The sequence below is a fragment of the Macrobrachium nipponense genome, chromosome 16 (assembly GCF_015104395.2).
Source record: "Macrobrachium nipponense isolate FS-2020 chromosome 16, ASM1510439v2, whole genome shotgun sequence".
Classification (NCBI taxonomy): domain Eukaryota; kingdom Metazoa; phylum Arthropoda; class Malacostraca; order Decapoda; family Palaemonidae; genus Macrobrachium; species Macrobrachium nipponense.
The window spans coordinates 36182561-36199241 of record NC_087209.1 but is presented as its reverse complement, the minus strand read 5'-3'; the positions used below and the strand labels follow the sequence as shown (position 1 = coordinate 36199241).

The 16681-nt window shown below is 38.4% G+C and overlaps 1 protein-coding gene across 1 annotated transcript in view; it reads right to left on the bottom strand.

The window, feature by feature from the left end:
- Positions 1-16681, bottom strand: part of LOC135195658 (BOS complex subunit ncln-like) — a gene marked incomplete in the record, with an annotated part of 219585 nt that overhangs the window by 12229 nt on the left and 190675 nt on the right. Inside the window, 2 exon segments of the mRNA XM_064222028.1 lie at positions 14292-14469; positions 15071-15192. Of these exon segments, the coding sequence (XP_064078098.1) occupies positions 14292-14469; positions 15071-15192 (300 nt within the window).

Sequence of the window (16681 nt, the reverse complement as noted above, 5' to 3'; positions counted from 1 at the left end):
CCACTCCTCAGTTAGCTCCTTGCATTCATCACAGGATAAGGTTGCACAACAAGATTGACCCCCTACAAGACACACAAATGGTATGAGGATCCACACTGGCCTTACACAACCTTGTTTTGCAGCCCTTGCTGCAAAACCTATAATGAACTGAACTCGAATTCGTCATATTCCTAGCGAAAATGCCTAACTAGCTGTATATCAACACCGTTAAACCGCAAATCATACAGAGTACTTCACCTAAAAATCCTGACGATCATATGACTGACAATGAAATTCAACCGAAACGGAGCAGAAGTTACCGGCTCCGCGGCAGAAAAAATCTGAGCTTAGCTAGAATAGTTCCTAGTACCCCAGTAGGAGGTGGGGGGTGGGGGGGGGGGAGGGGTGGGGGGGAGGGGGGTGGGGGGAGGGGGGGGGGAGGGAAGGGATCACCTGACCTATCAACTAGCGCTACGCGAGTTTTGAAATTCTGCCGTGACGTCAGAGACTGTAACTACCAGGTAAGTCGTATACGTAAAAATGAATTTTTGAATTCATCTAATGTAATTTGCATACTTGGTTGCTTTATCTGCACTGCAATTTCCCTTAATGCCCACATAAGTAGGGATTCACGAAAAGGGAGAATTTGATGGAATGTAATCAAATGCAATGTTTAGTAGACACAGGTGACCCATGCTTAAAAAGTTTGTAATTCCCGAATCTTGTTGCTTCAAATATAAAGCAAATGTTATACAATGTTACCTTAATATTTACTGACATCTGATGATAGCTATCACAATACAATGTTTAATATAAATACATATGACAGAAGTTTATAACTGCTGATGCCAGTCACCTATTATTTAAAATAGTACATATAAAAGGTTATTTATGGTTTAACATTTATACAGAGGACTAGTATGTGCAATTGTACTTGGATAATAATTGAGTACTGACAACTGTGAGGTACAATATGTAATAACAAAAATTGATAAAATTTCTCCCTTGCAAGATGTAATTCTTTGTATACTGTATTTGACTTAATTTTCTACAGTATTTGAAGTATTTGGTTTTTACATTATCTTTGTTATGGGAAATCCGGACCTTGGCAAGGCTTACCAAACTTAGAGCAGTATTCACAAAAAAAAACATGCAAAGCCATGTAACTTTGTCTTACTATTGTACGAAATAAGGTATGAGTTAGTTTTCCTCTTCACACATTTTATGCTGGTTAACAGGGGAAGAAACAAGGATTAAAGCTGTGTCATCATCCTTTGTGAGGGATCTCTGTTGAACAAGGAACAATGTAACTCTTCCATTAGCAATCTCTATCAAGCAAAGGACTGTCAGTGTTCCAGGCACAGGATCCCAGCTGAGTCCTCCTTTCTTTCAATGATATCTGTTGGCACAGAACCCCCAATGAATTACCACCATGGGCCCCTGCCCATCCCCATCTCTGCTACTGAGCACTACTTCCTGGCATAGGATCCTACCCATGCTCTGTGCACAGGCTTCAAAGACTAAACTTAAGGAATTGGGCATTGTGCATAATAATGGGCTAAGGATCTGGACTGGAGCTTTACGAACATTACCCATTGAAAGTATCAATGTAGACTCTCATCAGCTGCCACTGGACCTAAGGAAGCATGAGCTAGGTCTGAGATACACCATGCCGCTGAAAAGCACTAGGGAGAATCCTTCTTTTGAGATTTTGAAACATTGTGATTCAATTCTTTTTAGATTTAGTAGATCTTCAACACAATTTCATATCAGGCAGCTGGTTGAACTGGAGGATGAAAATATAAAAATGCAGAAGATCCTACAAATTAAACAGCCTGCTATCCTTCCTAGGTTTATTCCAGCAATAGATGTATGCACTAAAGAGACAGAGAAGAAAGGTCATTTGGAAGAGGTCAGAAAAAAGTTTTTGGAACATGATGAGAGGCATATAAATGACAGGAAAATATACATTTTCAGCCATTCGAGCTAAAGGTTTCTTGCATGAAACCCAAAACATTCTAATCTGATCTAGAATCCTTTCTGGATTTTACTAACACCAGAAGTTGGAGTCCATTCAGGGAGCAAGACTCTCAAACAAGTGTAGCACAGAGCAGCCTTGTGGAGAAAACCACTTCAATTCAGCCAGAAAGAACCAGAATGAAACAAAAGTGGTGTGAGAGGACCCCTGTGCCTGGGTCCAAAAGAAAATTTGTACCTTCATGCTCCCCAAAATATTAAAACCCAGGATTTAAACAAAAGACCCCAAAGAATTGCTCTTTCTTTGGTTCAGGAAAATACTACCCACTACTAGTGGCGGATTAAGGGCTTTACTGTTTTCAAACACAATTCTGTATACTTAAGGTAGTGAGCGGGTAAAAACCAAATAGGACTTCTACTGCCCCACAACAATTCTATCCTGAAGTGACAAATTGACATAACACTTACTGAAGTAACAGCTGCTGCTCACATTATGAATGTTTACCTTCAACAAAGGTAGAAGATATGGAGCTAGTTCTCGTGCACTAACCTAATCAAATACGTCACAGAGAACCTTGTGTTCTTTAACAGACTTTATACATTTCTAAAATCACAAAAATAAAAGGTTAACTTTGCATCTTCCAGGCTTAACCTTCACAAATACATTCTAGGTTTTCTAAAACCAAAAAACAAAAAGTTAACTTTGCCTCCAAGCTTAACCATTGGCAAAGACAACTAGGTTTTCTAAATCCACAAAACAAAAGTTGTTCCTATGTGGAGCAAACCTTTGGTCTTAACAATATGATAATTTCCAAGCGCCAACTGGTAACCGGTTAAAAACAATTAAATATTGTAAAGCAAGGAATTTGTGAAATCTGGCAACTCCTGCACTTCTGAGCTGATAGCTGGTCAAAGACCACGCATCACACTCCATGACATGTTCAGTTTTTTCTTTAACCATCTTGGAGAGTAGATGCTATTGCTTTTGCTCTCCTTCCAAGGCGGTTGATTTGTGTCCATGTTTCTTTCCTTTTCAGTGTGTCTGTGTGATTGTTTCTGTTTATCAGGGATTCCGCAGAGTCTTCACAGCCTCGTCAACACATGTGCCCAGGCATTCATGGATTTCGGCGCTCAAGGTTTCTGGCGTCTGCAATCACAGACCCTCATACAACGTGCAATAGGTGCTGAGCAAATTATTGTAAAATTACTAATCCCTGCCCGGAATGTCGTTCCTGGCCTAAGTTGCAGTGGAGAGTTTTATAGGAAGCAGGAACATCGCAGTTTCGACTTTTCCTTCTTGGGAGGGTTTTTCTTCACCTCGACTAGACGATTTGACTTCTCCCTCTCCTGTGATCGCTTTCCCTGTGGCTAGTTCTAGTGTACCCCTGTCGCCTTTCTTTTCTTCCATTGATTCGTTGATGGAAGTATCAGGAGTACCACAGGATGATGTTATGTTTAATGTAGCCCTTCTCCCTCGGGTTCTAATTATTTTCCCGAGAGGGAGGAGGCTACACCATCTAATTTCTTAGTTGCAGGTTTGGAGTCATCCAAGATGGCGGCTTGGTCTACTGGGTTCACCTTCCTTGGATGGGCTGTTGTCGCATTACTTGGAGGTACATAACCCCCCCCCCCCCCCCCCAACAAACCCCTATAGCAGTCCCTGCCTCCCCAAGGACTCCTCTACGTTGAATCTCGCATGCTGCCACCTTGCGGAACTCTTTGTCATTGTCAATGCTCACTGGGTCGTGCCTTATCGCTCCACCAGTGAGGCCATTGACCAGCGTTATTCAACCTTAGAGATGTCATGATGTCACTCCCAGTGTCCGCTCAGCCTATGACGTCAGATGCGGTGGCTGCTCATCCTCCTGTCATTATGACGTCATCTCTTCCCGATATTACGTCATCGTCTTCTCTCACAGAACCGTCCGAGACATTGTTTCAAGCAGTCTTCAAGAGGCTGGACTCTTGGTTTGCAAGAGGCTTTCTGCTATATCTACAAAGAAGAAGAGTTGTAAATGGAGGGTCTCTTCTCCATCTTCTGCTAGTAAGAGACCTCACAGAGGGGGAAGTTTCACTCCTTCTCCATTACCGCCTTGCCATCATGTCAGACGTTGGAGGATTGAGGACTTTGTGGCTTTGTCATCTGCAAATGAAAGGAGTGCATTACCCTCTGCCTCACACAACCAAGTCTCTCCCATACACGTCTGTGTTCGTGCAAGTACATGGATGTGACTCATCCTTGCATGTATGTGCTGATGATATCAGGTGTTACCCCCTCTTCATCTGTTCCTGTACCGGTTCATCGGCGTAAGGACGATAAGGTGCTGATTAAAAAGTCGAAGGTTGCAGATATGAAGGTGGCTCAAGCTCCTTCTAAGGATTCTTTGCTCAACAAGACTGCAGTTGACGGTCGGGAATGTGAGGCTTCCCTGGTCCATGGACGTGTTTCTCGTTCTCCTGGAAGAGACCTTAACCTTAGGAGTCAATCTCCTTCAGGTAGCTCTCTTCAGAGACGTTCCTTATCTTGGGCGTGTGCTCAGTTGGCGTCTCACGAATGTGTACTCAACTCGTCACACATCCACGTACGTGCTTCCATCTGTGAACACAGACGTGTTTCACCTGACGTGCGTATACGTGATCGTTTCTGCAATCGTGTATGTGGTTCTTCACATGTACAAGTGTCGTTGCGTGATGATGTTTGGAAACCTTCAAGCTCAGGATCTTCGAGTTTTTAGAGCTTACACTCCAACCAATAATGATCAGAATGCTAGGCTTCCTAGGGAAGCTTCAGCAGTGTTGTCACAGAAGGAGGAGGATACTGCCAAGCCTTCTTCTTCATGTCGTCGGTCATCTTTGCCGGAGCAGGAGGAGGAAGACAATCAAGAGTTTGTGTCTTCCTTTGCAGAGGTTGACAAAGATGTTCTAGGTCTCTAAAAGGATGATAAAGATGTTCTAGGTCTAACCTATCTAATTAAGTTTTATTGCCCCAACAGGACAGAGAAGTTTCCTCTTCTTCCCCACTAAGGTTACATTGGAATTCATACAGTTCACTGTAAAACATAGCCTTAACATCACCCTCAGCTCTAAGGCAGAAAGATAAAATAGCATTCCCTTTACAACAGCTTAAAGAAGGGTGCTAGCAATAAATTTACTCATTAACTGCTGATAGTGCTAAATAAAAGGTTTCATAGTAAATAATTCAGATAAAGCTTAGGCCTGCATCTAAACTCCAGAGAGAGACTGATATAAAGATGAAGGGGCTTCAATCTCAACACCTTACAGTACTGATCCTCGGTGAGATCTAAAAGCACATGATGCAATACCGAGGAAAGTATGGAACGATAGCTTTGGAAGTAGACAGCGAAAAGTCTTGCTAACTCTAAACAGAAAACATTTATGTCTATAAGGTTCCAGGTGCTGAAAATTCCTCTAGAATGGCACCCTCAGCAATACACAGACCGCTGCTTCTGACCTAAGGCCATGGCTGTTTTCCACTTAAGGATAGATCCTATGATAACTTGAAAATCCTCCTGTTGGGAGAACATACTAACATCTCCAAGCAGTTAAGGAGATGCATAAGTTAGTGGAAGTATATGGAATTGTGTAGTAGAGTTGATTTCCTCTTAACAGAAAAATTAGACATCAACCGAGTGTTAGGATTCCTGAAAATCATTTGCCGTGAGGCTAAAAGGGCTCTGCAGGAGACACTAAGCAATTCTTGAACTTGAAATTGCTCAATAGTATTTAGAGTAGATACAAGGAGCAGGCCTATGAGTTTGAATCCAGCAAATTTTAAGGAAACATCCACTGCTCAAGTCTGAGGGTCATCAAAGGAGTAGTAATCGTTTGGATGTTCCTGTTCATCTACATGCTTTTAAGTCTACATGAGTGCTCAATTGCCAAAACACTGTCCTTCCATAGAATGAATTGATCAAACCAATATTATTTTGTTCCTTTCACTCAAAACAGCAAACTTTTCACAAAGACTTTCTGACCAGGGATAAACCTGCAAGGCAATCCTGATGGTCTTCCCACTGCCCTGACATCTAGAAAGTTTTACCAGGTGTAGTGTTGACCATTCTATGTTGCATGAAAGTGCAATGACATTAGTTAAAACTTTGTGTTGCATGACAGGGAAAAACCAAAACCTGTACTTAGGCTTAAGAACAAAATTGGGGATTTTTGGTTAGAGTCCTTTCTGCAGTCCTGGAGACAAAGATGGTTCTGGATTACTTACAAATTTAATGAGCGTTAGTTGTAAGTCGTAATTTCTTACACCTTAACCGAACATTAACTGAGCATGATTATCTGAAAAAATCCCCAGTAAGGCCACATTTCCTAATAAGGAAAGCCCTAACCATATAGGAAACTTCCTTCAGGCCTAAAATTCTTCAAGAAGAATGTGCCTATTCATCTTTGGCAGACAAGCCTGCATAATTAAGTTTATTATTAATAGGGCTTAGTTTTTCCATACCTCCGAGTCTTAAGTAGACTCTTCTCGGGCTGGTTCTCAGGGATTAATCCTGAGAAGAAGGAAAAGAAGGGGGCAAAAATTAAATAAATAAATAACAAACGAACAAAAAATTTAATAAAAAAATTAATAAATAAATAAAAAAATATATAAAAAAATAAAATAAAAAATTTAGACTTTATTTAAGAAACCTCTCATATTTAAAAAAAATTTGTGAAGTTGTTAATTGAAAAATCTTTGCTTTCAGCAAGAATACTTTTCATTTTTGAATTACATTGATAAATTGATCTTTGTTGGGTCTAATTTGGGCATTCAACAAGTAAATGCTGCACTGTCATGGGTGTTTGACGCCTATTACACTTTACTGGGTCAGCATGTGGTGTTGACATCAAGTGACCTTGCGAGAATCTTGTGTGTCCTATATGGAGCCTTGTTAGGATTACCTCTTTTGATCTTTCTTTTTGTGAGGATGTCCTCCATGCACACACTTCAGCTTTTATATGCTTTTATATTTTTAAGTTTATTTGTGGTTAGCACTAAGGCCCATTCTTTCCAATCTTGGTATATCAACGGTCTGACAGATGCTATCCAGTCTGACATTGGGGCATGTGTAATTGTTGGAGGGATAGTGCAGGCTAATTTGGCAGCTGAGTCTGCATTTTCATTTCCTTTTATTCCCATGTGCGCTGGAATCCAACATATTTCTATTGATAATCCTGACTGAAGGAGTTGATGAATCTTTATTTGTATTTCTTGTACTATTTGGTTTACTGATTTATATTGTCCTATAGCATCTTATAGCACTATGCGAGTCACTGAAAATAATAGAGACACTTGCTTTTGCCTCAGATATCATATCACGAGCCATTTGTATGGCCGTGACTTCGGCAGTAAATAATGATGATATTAAAGGTAGGCTTCTTTTGATTAACATATTTTTTATAAATAAGTATCATCCCCACATCACTAAATAAGAATGAGGATGTAAAGAATCAAAATATAACGCATAGAAACTGGGCCAGGAGAAGCAACAGGTCCTTGGCCTTTGGAATACTGTTGACAGAGTAGGCCAACTTAACCAGTGATTTAGTATAAAAAAAAAAAAAAAAAAAAAAAAAAAAAAAAAAAAAAAAAAAAAAAAAAAAAAAAAAAAAAAAAAAAAAAAAAAAAATCTTGCTCCTAAAGTCAATACCATCCACCAAAGGGCACAAAGTCCCTGGCTAAACTAATGGAGGTGCTGTACAATAACCCAAATAAAGCACACAGAACAGCAATTAGCAATACCTTCTTGTATCTTGAAGGAACTTGCATGACTGAGTATGTACTGCGTGACTGAGGATGTTCTGGTAAGTGGAATACATTTCTGCATATGTATCAAGTCTGAACGTTCTTTGGAAAGACTAAAACCATGCTAGAAAACCAAAAAGTATGTGGACAGACACTTCCTGTTATTCACTCTCAAAATGTCCAAGAATGACACCTATCTCCAATTGCTTATGGAGCTAGTCCCAGAGAATTACCGCCTGGTCCATTCATTCTCTATATACAACCTCCTCCTAAAAAACGAGACTTATGAGAGAGATTTCTGCTGAAGAAGACAAAGGAACAGCTATAAGTGGGAGATTAAACCAGTGGAGGTCAACCAAAAAAGAATCACAATTCCTCTTCACCGTCTCCACCATGTAAGGTACTGCTCCCAAATCTCTCCATGCATGCCAGCAGGTTGCAACTGTCCATATCCCAGAGCCTGAGGTCTGCACTTATCCCCGAAAAGTATAAAACAAGACTAACCAATACATACTTCCTTATTGCCTTAACCTGGGCTGCATAATCAGACAGGATGCAAAAGTGTTCTCACTTCTTCCAAACCGAGCGAGTATAAGCATGAGGACATTACCCTGCAGCATCAGAAATAAGTGAACTCTCTTCCTCACTAAATTCACACTGGAGCCAAATGCAAACTTTACAAACTCGCTGGGTTGGCGCCTCCACTTCTCTAAGCTGACAGAGAGATGAGGCAACACACTGAGTAAAAGGTAACAACTCAACAAGCTGGACTGAGACTTCATCAGCATGCCCAAAGCACCTGTCAGTCTCGAGTTAGTTTCTCCACAGGAAAGAGAAAAATCGCACCTCCTACTAAAGACAGTTAAAGCGCCAATAAGAGTTTGTAGGGTAAGAGGCGGTCTTCAGCTCTCCACAACTTTGTAGGAAACAAGGCGACAGGCCACGGCACACCTAAAGGAGCTTTGTGCGTCCGAGCATGCGAAAAGTTACAAAACGCGCTCTAATAGGAGAAAGCTTTGGTTGTCTTCTCCAATATTTAAAGGGCGTCAAAATACTCTAAGACAAGCAAGACATATTCTCTATGTGGCCTCTTTCCTCAACTAAATGAGGATACAGTGAAGCGTAACGTTGCAACATACGCCAAGCAGACCGAACAAGTTCCTCCAACTTCATTTCAAACTCTTCTTCCGCCAGCAGGCAACAGGAGGAGACAGCAGCCAACAGGAGGTAAACAAAAGAGCTTAAAGGATTGCTCTTTTTTTTGCAACCCTTGGCAACAGTAGCTGAGTACCACATACACAACTCGATAAAAGGAAGACAGTCTTGAGCAACTCAGGACTCCGTTATGTCTGCACGAATCAACTGAGGGAAAGAAAACGAGGCGCAAAAGAAAATGGGAAAGATTGGGAGGCAGGGGGAGAGGAGTTACAATGACTCTCCCTCATCATCCAAAAGTGAACCTACATGTTTGAAAGCATTCCTATACGACACATCATTAGAAAGTTCTGAAGCTAGAATAATATCGAACTTGGAGAGAACCTTAGATACTATAATATCGAACTTGGAGAGAACCTTAGATACTATAATATCGAACTTGGAGAGAACCTTAGATACTATAAACAGTGTAAACTTGAAAGAGAAACATTAATTGAGGCAGTAGTAAGAGATTTGCCGATAGCCGAAGAAAGAGCAGGCAAAGAATGAACACAAGCATTACGAAGAGGAATAGGCTAGGATACAAGAATTTAGAATAACCAAAACATAAGAGATTGGGTAAACAGTTGACAGAGTCGACATAATATCGGAATGTGTAAAACTCACTACAGACACATCATCTCAATAAAAATGTCTATACCTATATATCATTATAATTATTAATCCTAAGCATGCTAACGCCTCAAACTAGGTGCTGATGATGGCAGAATGCACATACGGAGTGAGGATTAACATTTACCAAAACGGTCCTTACGCGAAAGTGTTAAACAAGATTCAGACCATGAAAAGAGCGCACACTATGGAGGGATTCAAAACGTTCCCCATCACGAACTCAGTGAAACTTGTATTAGAACTAAAATTAGGTTTAATGTTATGTTTTAATTTCTCTTTAGACTTTTCCTGAACCGAATGGGGAGCATGAAGCAGAACTACAAAGGAAGTCCATACTAGCACTACCAAAATGCCTAGTCTGAGCAGGAATAGTTCAACTTGTATTAGAACTAAAAACAGGTTTAATGTTATGTTCTAACTTCTCGATACACTTTTCCTGAACCGAATGGGGAGCAGAAGCAGAGCTACAAAGGAAGTCAATACTACCAGCATTACCAAAATACCAAGTCTGAGTAAGGATAGCTGCAGATGAAGGGACACTAAGTAGGATAAAACTGACAGGTTAAAGTCCTGACCTAACTAATTCCTTTTGCAATCTATCAGTTTCCCTTCTTTCCTATATTCTTCACATCTAGTTCCAAGATCACACTGTACCCCTGCAACTATACAAACTGAATGTTGATCTTCTTCAAAGTCCAACATCCTGGTTACAGCACAATCATTCCTACATAACCTGATGTTATTGGTTTTGCTTCCGGTGGAAGATATCCTGGGAAAATGAAATTACAATACTGTAAACAGGTGTAAAACAGTCAAACTTCATAGAATACCAACAATCGCCTAACTGCAATGGAAGCAAAAAGAATTCTGACAAGAGCTAAATATTCTAAACACCCTGGTGGAAAACAGGTAAACTAAACAGTCATCCATGTAGCCATTCGATTTTTTGTTGGAATGCTGACTCGCCTAATTGGGACGGCGATATAGCTAACTTTAACAGTCGGTAAGATTGATCACAAAAAATTCTATACTAATGGATCAAAATCAGAAGATGGAGTGGGCTGTGCAGCGGTGTGTGAGGGGAAATCGTATAAAAAAAGTTACCAGACTCCTCATCCATATTCACTGCTAAGGCAACAGTCATAGCTGATGCTTTAAATCTTGCATCTGATGAGAAATTTAGATCCACAGTAATGTATAGACTCAAGAAGTGTTTTAGAAGCCCCAAAGAAGTTTAACCCTAACCATCCCTTAATTCAAAAGGCCCATGAATGGCTTTTTTTTTTATCTTTCTGTTTGCCAGAAATCAGTTATGTTTTGTTGGGTTCCTGGGTACACTGGTATAGAAGGGAAAGAACTGGCTGATGGTGAAGCAAAGGATACTGCAAGATGTGATTTTTTAACTAATAAGGTGCCACACTTTGATATGCATCCAGTTATTAGAAGATACATCCGTAAGGAATGGCAGCAGAGTTGGACTTCACTTATTTTATCCACAAACAAGATTTACACAAATATTAAAAAAAGTATTGATTTTTGGAGTTTGAGTTTTAATTGGATCAGAAGATTCAAGATCACCCTAACACGGCTTAGGACTGGCCATACTTGCTTCACCTATAGTTATATTTTAGAGGGAGACAGTGCCCCAGTTTGTGGTCACTGCGATGGTCAGCTATCTGTCAAGCACATGCTGGTGCACTGTCCTAGATTTAATCGCCTTAGGGTAAAGTACTTAATAGCCGGGAAGACTATTTTAGAAATCGCAAATGATGGTGTTGAGGTAGATAACCTTATGGGTTATCTGAAAGAATCTGGGTATTTTAATGAGATATGATTTAAGTATATTTAATAAGGATTTTAGACATTTTTATTTTATAAAGTATATATTTTTAAATATAAAATTTTGATAATTATTTTTTTCTTATTGGTTTATCTATCATCATTTTTCATTTTTTTCTGTTCATATTTAAACACTGGTATCATTCACTTATTCATAATTTATCATACTTATTTATATATTTCATTTTCATTAGGACACTGAATAATCCTGATGGATTCCGGCACTTGGTCTTCAATACCTAAATTTCATGACCAATCAATCAATTTAAACAAAATAAAACAGATACATATGTCTCAAGTGTGGCCAGAAGGAAAAATGAATGCATAGCAACAGAATGGCAGGGATTCCTCCCCTATCATCAATAGCCAACTACCCATAACCACCTTGTTTTTAGTTAAACGGCCAGCTCCAGGTTGTGCTGTAAATTAATCCCCTATGTTAAGACTTAAGGTTTGTATATACAGGCAGTCCCCGGGTTACGACGGGGGTTCCGTTCTTGAGACGCGTCGTAAGCCGAAAATCGTCGTAAGCCGGAACGACGCTTGGAAATATGTCTTAAACTAATAAAAAGAAATTATAAAACCTTACTTGTAATCCTTTTGGTTACACTACATGTCGTTTCCTGTAGTTTTTATGTACAACCTGGAGTTATTTCATAAAAGAATGCTGGTTCTTGAAGGTAAAAACTATTGTAATCCTCTGGTGACACTACATTCTTGAGTTTTATGTACAACCTGGAGTGATTTTTGCAAATCTTGAGGGCTACAAGAACAGCTGATTACTATTTACGTATCATATAGACTAATTAAAGTAAATGTATCTTTAAATAGGCTTATATATTAGTATCAACAAAACATTTCCTGCCATGAGTCAGAGGCCGTTTAATGAAACGAACACTTCTCTGTCCTATCTGTTCAGAAAATAAACGTTACGTCAATCCCCGAGACCATTGTTGCCAAAGCGTCTCTCTCTCTCTCCTCTTCTCTCTCTCTCTCTCGCTTTCTCTTCTCTCTCTCTCTCTCGCTCTCTTCTCTCTCTCTCTCTCTCTCTCTCTCTCTCTCTCTCTCTCTCTGATCAAATTACATTGGAAACTTGACATACGATTGCCCTAATATACGAATGTTTTGAGATATAACAGAAAATTTGCGAAAATACAAGCTTTGATATACAACGAAATATTTGAGATACGATTTTGCGATGAGTGTTAGTTGTATAGGCGACCGATAAATGGCGTTCAGTCTGTTTGTTTGTTGGTGCTGCATGTTAACACGTCGTTGTTTAGTTCGTTGTATTTGCGCCTATTTTTCGTGTTATTTTGTCTATTTTATTATTAACCATGGGTCTCAAAGCTAAAGACAAAGCAGGTGATAAGAAAAAACCCAAGAAAATGATTTCGATGGAAGCAAAACATGAAATTATAGCAAAGCATGAACGTGGCGTTCGTATCGTCGATTTGGCAAACGAGTATGGTCGAAATCCTTCAACAATATCCACGATCATCAAGCAGAAGGAAGCTATAAAAACCCCCGAGACCATTGTTGCCAAAGCGTCTCTCTCTCTCTCTCTCTCTCTCTCTCTCTCTGATCAAATTACGTACTGGATAATGTCTCTCTTTGGATACTTCGATTTTGCCAAATAGTTGATTACTATTTACGTATCATATAGACTAATTAAAGTAAACGTATCTTTAAATAGGCTTATATTATTAGTATCAACAAAACATTTACTGGCATGAGTCAGAGGCCGTTTAACGAAACGAACACTTCTCTGTCCTTAACTCGGAGCGTCGGAAGACGCCTCTCTCTCTCTCTCTCTCTCTCTCTCTCTCTCTCTCTCTCTCTCTGATCAAATTACTGGATAATGTCTCTCTTTGGATACTTGGAATTTGCGTTGTAATCTAACCAGAAACTTCGTTTTGTTATTATTACTGGAAACAAGCAATGATTTTTTCATTATTTGCGCTTTTGGACTGTTATATGTAAACTAGTATGTATTCATTCGCTCGGAAACTAGTTCCGCATATGAGACGTCACTAAAAAACATAGAAAAATACAACATAAAAAGTGTCGAAAATCATCATAATCTCAAAATTTTTGTTGTAATCTAACCAGAAACTTATTTTTATTAATATACTGTGCTAAACTATAAAGGATTTTTATCATAGTATGCGTTTTTTAAAAGCGTCGTTAACTCGGAGCGTCGGAAGACGCCTCTCTCTCTCTCTCTCTCTGATCTAATTACTGGATAATGTCTCTCTTTGGATACTTGGAATTTGTGTTGTAATCTAACCAGAAACTTCGTTTTGTTATTATTACTGGAAACAAGCAATGATTTTTTCATTATTTGCGCTTTTGGACTGTTATATGTAAACTAGTATGTATTCATTCGCTCGGAAACTAGTTCCGCATATGAGGCGTCACTAAAAAACATAGAAAAATACAACATAAAAAGTGTCGAAAATCATCATAATCTCAAAATTTTTGTTGTAATCTAACCAGAAACCTTATTTTTATTTTTAATTAAATATACTGTGCTAAAACTATAAAGGATTTTTATCATAGTATGCGTTTTTAAAAGCGTCGTGAACTCGGAGCGTCGGAAGCGTCAGCGTCGTAACCTCGGAACAAGCGTCGTAACCCAGGACGGATTTTTCCATTGAATATTTAAGAAAAAGCGTCGTAACCTCGGAACGTCGTAAGCCGGAACCGTCGTAACCCGGGGACCGCCTGTATATGTGTATGAAAAAATGACACATTGATTGGCATTCAGTCATAGCATGTTTCTTCAAGAAAATGAACTACTAGGTACATATGAAAAACTTTCTGACCTTTCTATATAGAGTAGAGGCTTAAATACATAAACATTACTTCCCCCCCATTCATTAAATCTCTCTCAAGAAATACGACTTACCTGGAGGAACATGTAAATGACACCTAAATAGCTTAAAATGGCTAAAGTGAGAAGAAAATCAAAGGCTGCTGGTTTCACAGCATATGCTGCCATAACAGAACGAGTCACATCATAGAAGGCCCACTCAGGATCCCTTTTATCAGCTTTAACGTAAGTCACACGGGCTTCACTGGTGTACCTGTTGGCAAAATGGAGAACTTAATGGCAAAGCACAATTCTTGAACTTAATGCCAAAGCACAATTCTTACTACCACTTCTCGTAAACTTCGATATACATACTAACTACAACAGTATATAACACTTCTCAGAACATAAAGTACAAATGAAACAAAAACTGGTGTGCTGTGTATATCTTCTAAAACTAATAATGCTACACTTCATGTCAAATGGTCTTCATGTTGTCAAAGGGTTCTTAAACACTACAACATTACAAGCACCAATATAGTAGCTACCTAATTCTTCATTAATTTAATTGTTCTTTTTAATAAGAGACATCTTTTCTTTCTCTTCCTAATGAGCACCATATCCTTTGGAAGCTTGACTTTCAAGTCAATAGCCCCAGTGGGCTTGTTCCATATGAATAGGGTTTATCTTCTGAATAATAATAATATGTAATAATAATGGTAACCTAAGACAAGATGTATATTTAGAAAAGAACTGCACAAAATATTGTAATGGAGTAAACCTTAGTAAAAGAATGAAAGAAAAAAAGCAATAATGATCATGATGGTGATAATCTACAATTAAAATTACTTAATCACATATTTCTGTAGACAAACCTCATAAGAACCTGATGAAGTGTATTGACTAGAGGGTTGTTCTTCCCAGCCAAGAGTTGTGGAGATCGCGGTTGGGATGAAATCATATCTATCCATGAAGCCACACTACCTCTCGTTACAGCCTGCAAGTTGGAAAATATTTATATACATATGATATATATATATACTATATATACGTAAATAGCCACATGAAAGGTGAAAAATCAAAGATCAGGTACCAAGCGCTTTCGTGTATTGCGTACACTTCTTCGGGGTACAAAGTAAAATAAATAAATAGAAACGTAAACAAGAAAATTTCACAGAACAAAGATCAAAGCCGTTAACAAGCAAATTATCATTACAAATTGTCACTACCAAACAAGTAAGAATACTTTAAAAGTGCTGAAGAACTGAAACTGCAGTTAGTATAACCGGCTGTTGCTAAAAGGTGACATTGTATTTCCCTACAATTTTATAAACAAGGTAACTATCTAATTTAAAATGACCTGAACTCATATTCATAAGTTGATCGTTAAAATGCTTAATAAATGCAGATTCAATTATGTTTCATTTTACAATATGGTTACAAAATATTACCTCAGATGCATTTTTCCAGTCTATACTATGGTTAAAATCATTCATGTGTACAAATAAAGCACTTGTCGATTGACCTGTTCTAACTGCGTAACGGTGTTGTTTTAGACGGTAATCTAGTTCTTTACCAGTTTGACCAAGGTATTTGTAATTACAGCCAGCACAAGGAATCGTGTAAATACAGCCACTAGTTTGTTTTGGGGAATTACGCACAATGATATTTTGAAGTGTTCCTGAATTTTTGTATACCACATTTATCTTGAAAGTTTTCAGTAATTTCTGAATAAAAGTAAGATTTACATTATATGGCAGTGTTAAGATATTTTCTCTCACAAAAGGCTCCCTATTGTTAGCGGAATAAAAAATATTTCTAGCTTTCTGCAAAGATTTGTCAATTAAAAACTTTGGGTATTTTAACATATTTCCTACATCATAAATTTTATAATTCTCGGAGTCTAGGAATTCCAGACTGCATATCCGTAGTGCCCTTAAAAACATGCTACAAAAAACTGAGTTTTACTTTAACAGGGTGGTCTGAATAATAGTGGATATAAGAACAGACATTGGTAGGTTTCCTGTAAACATCAAACACAAAGCTTCTATCCCTTCTATGAACCAAAACATCTAAAAAAGGTAATGAACAATCTGATTTTAACCATAGTATAGACTGGAAAAATGCATCTGAGGTAATATTTTGTAACCATATTGTAAAAAGAAACATAATTGAATCTGCATTTATTAAGCATTTCAACGATCAACTTATGAATATGAGTTCAGGTCATTTTAAATTAGATAGTTACCTTGTTTATAAAATTGTAGGGAAATACAATGTCACCTTTTAGCAACAGCCGGTTATACTAACTGCAGTTTCAGTTCTTAAGCACTTTTAAAGTATTCTTACTTGTTTGGTAGTGACAATTTGTAATGATAAATTGCTTGTTAACGGCTTTGATCTTTGTTCTGTGAAATTTTCTTATGTTTCTATTTATTTATTTTACTTTGTACCCCAAAGAAGTGTACGCAATACACAAAAGCGCT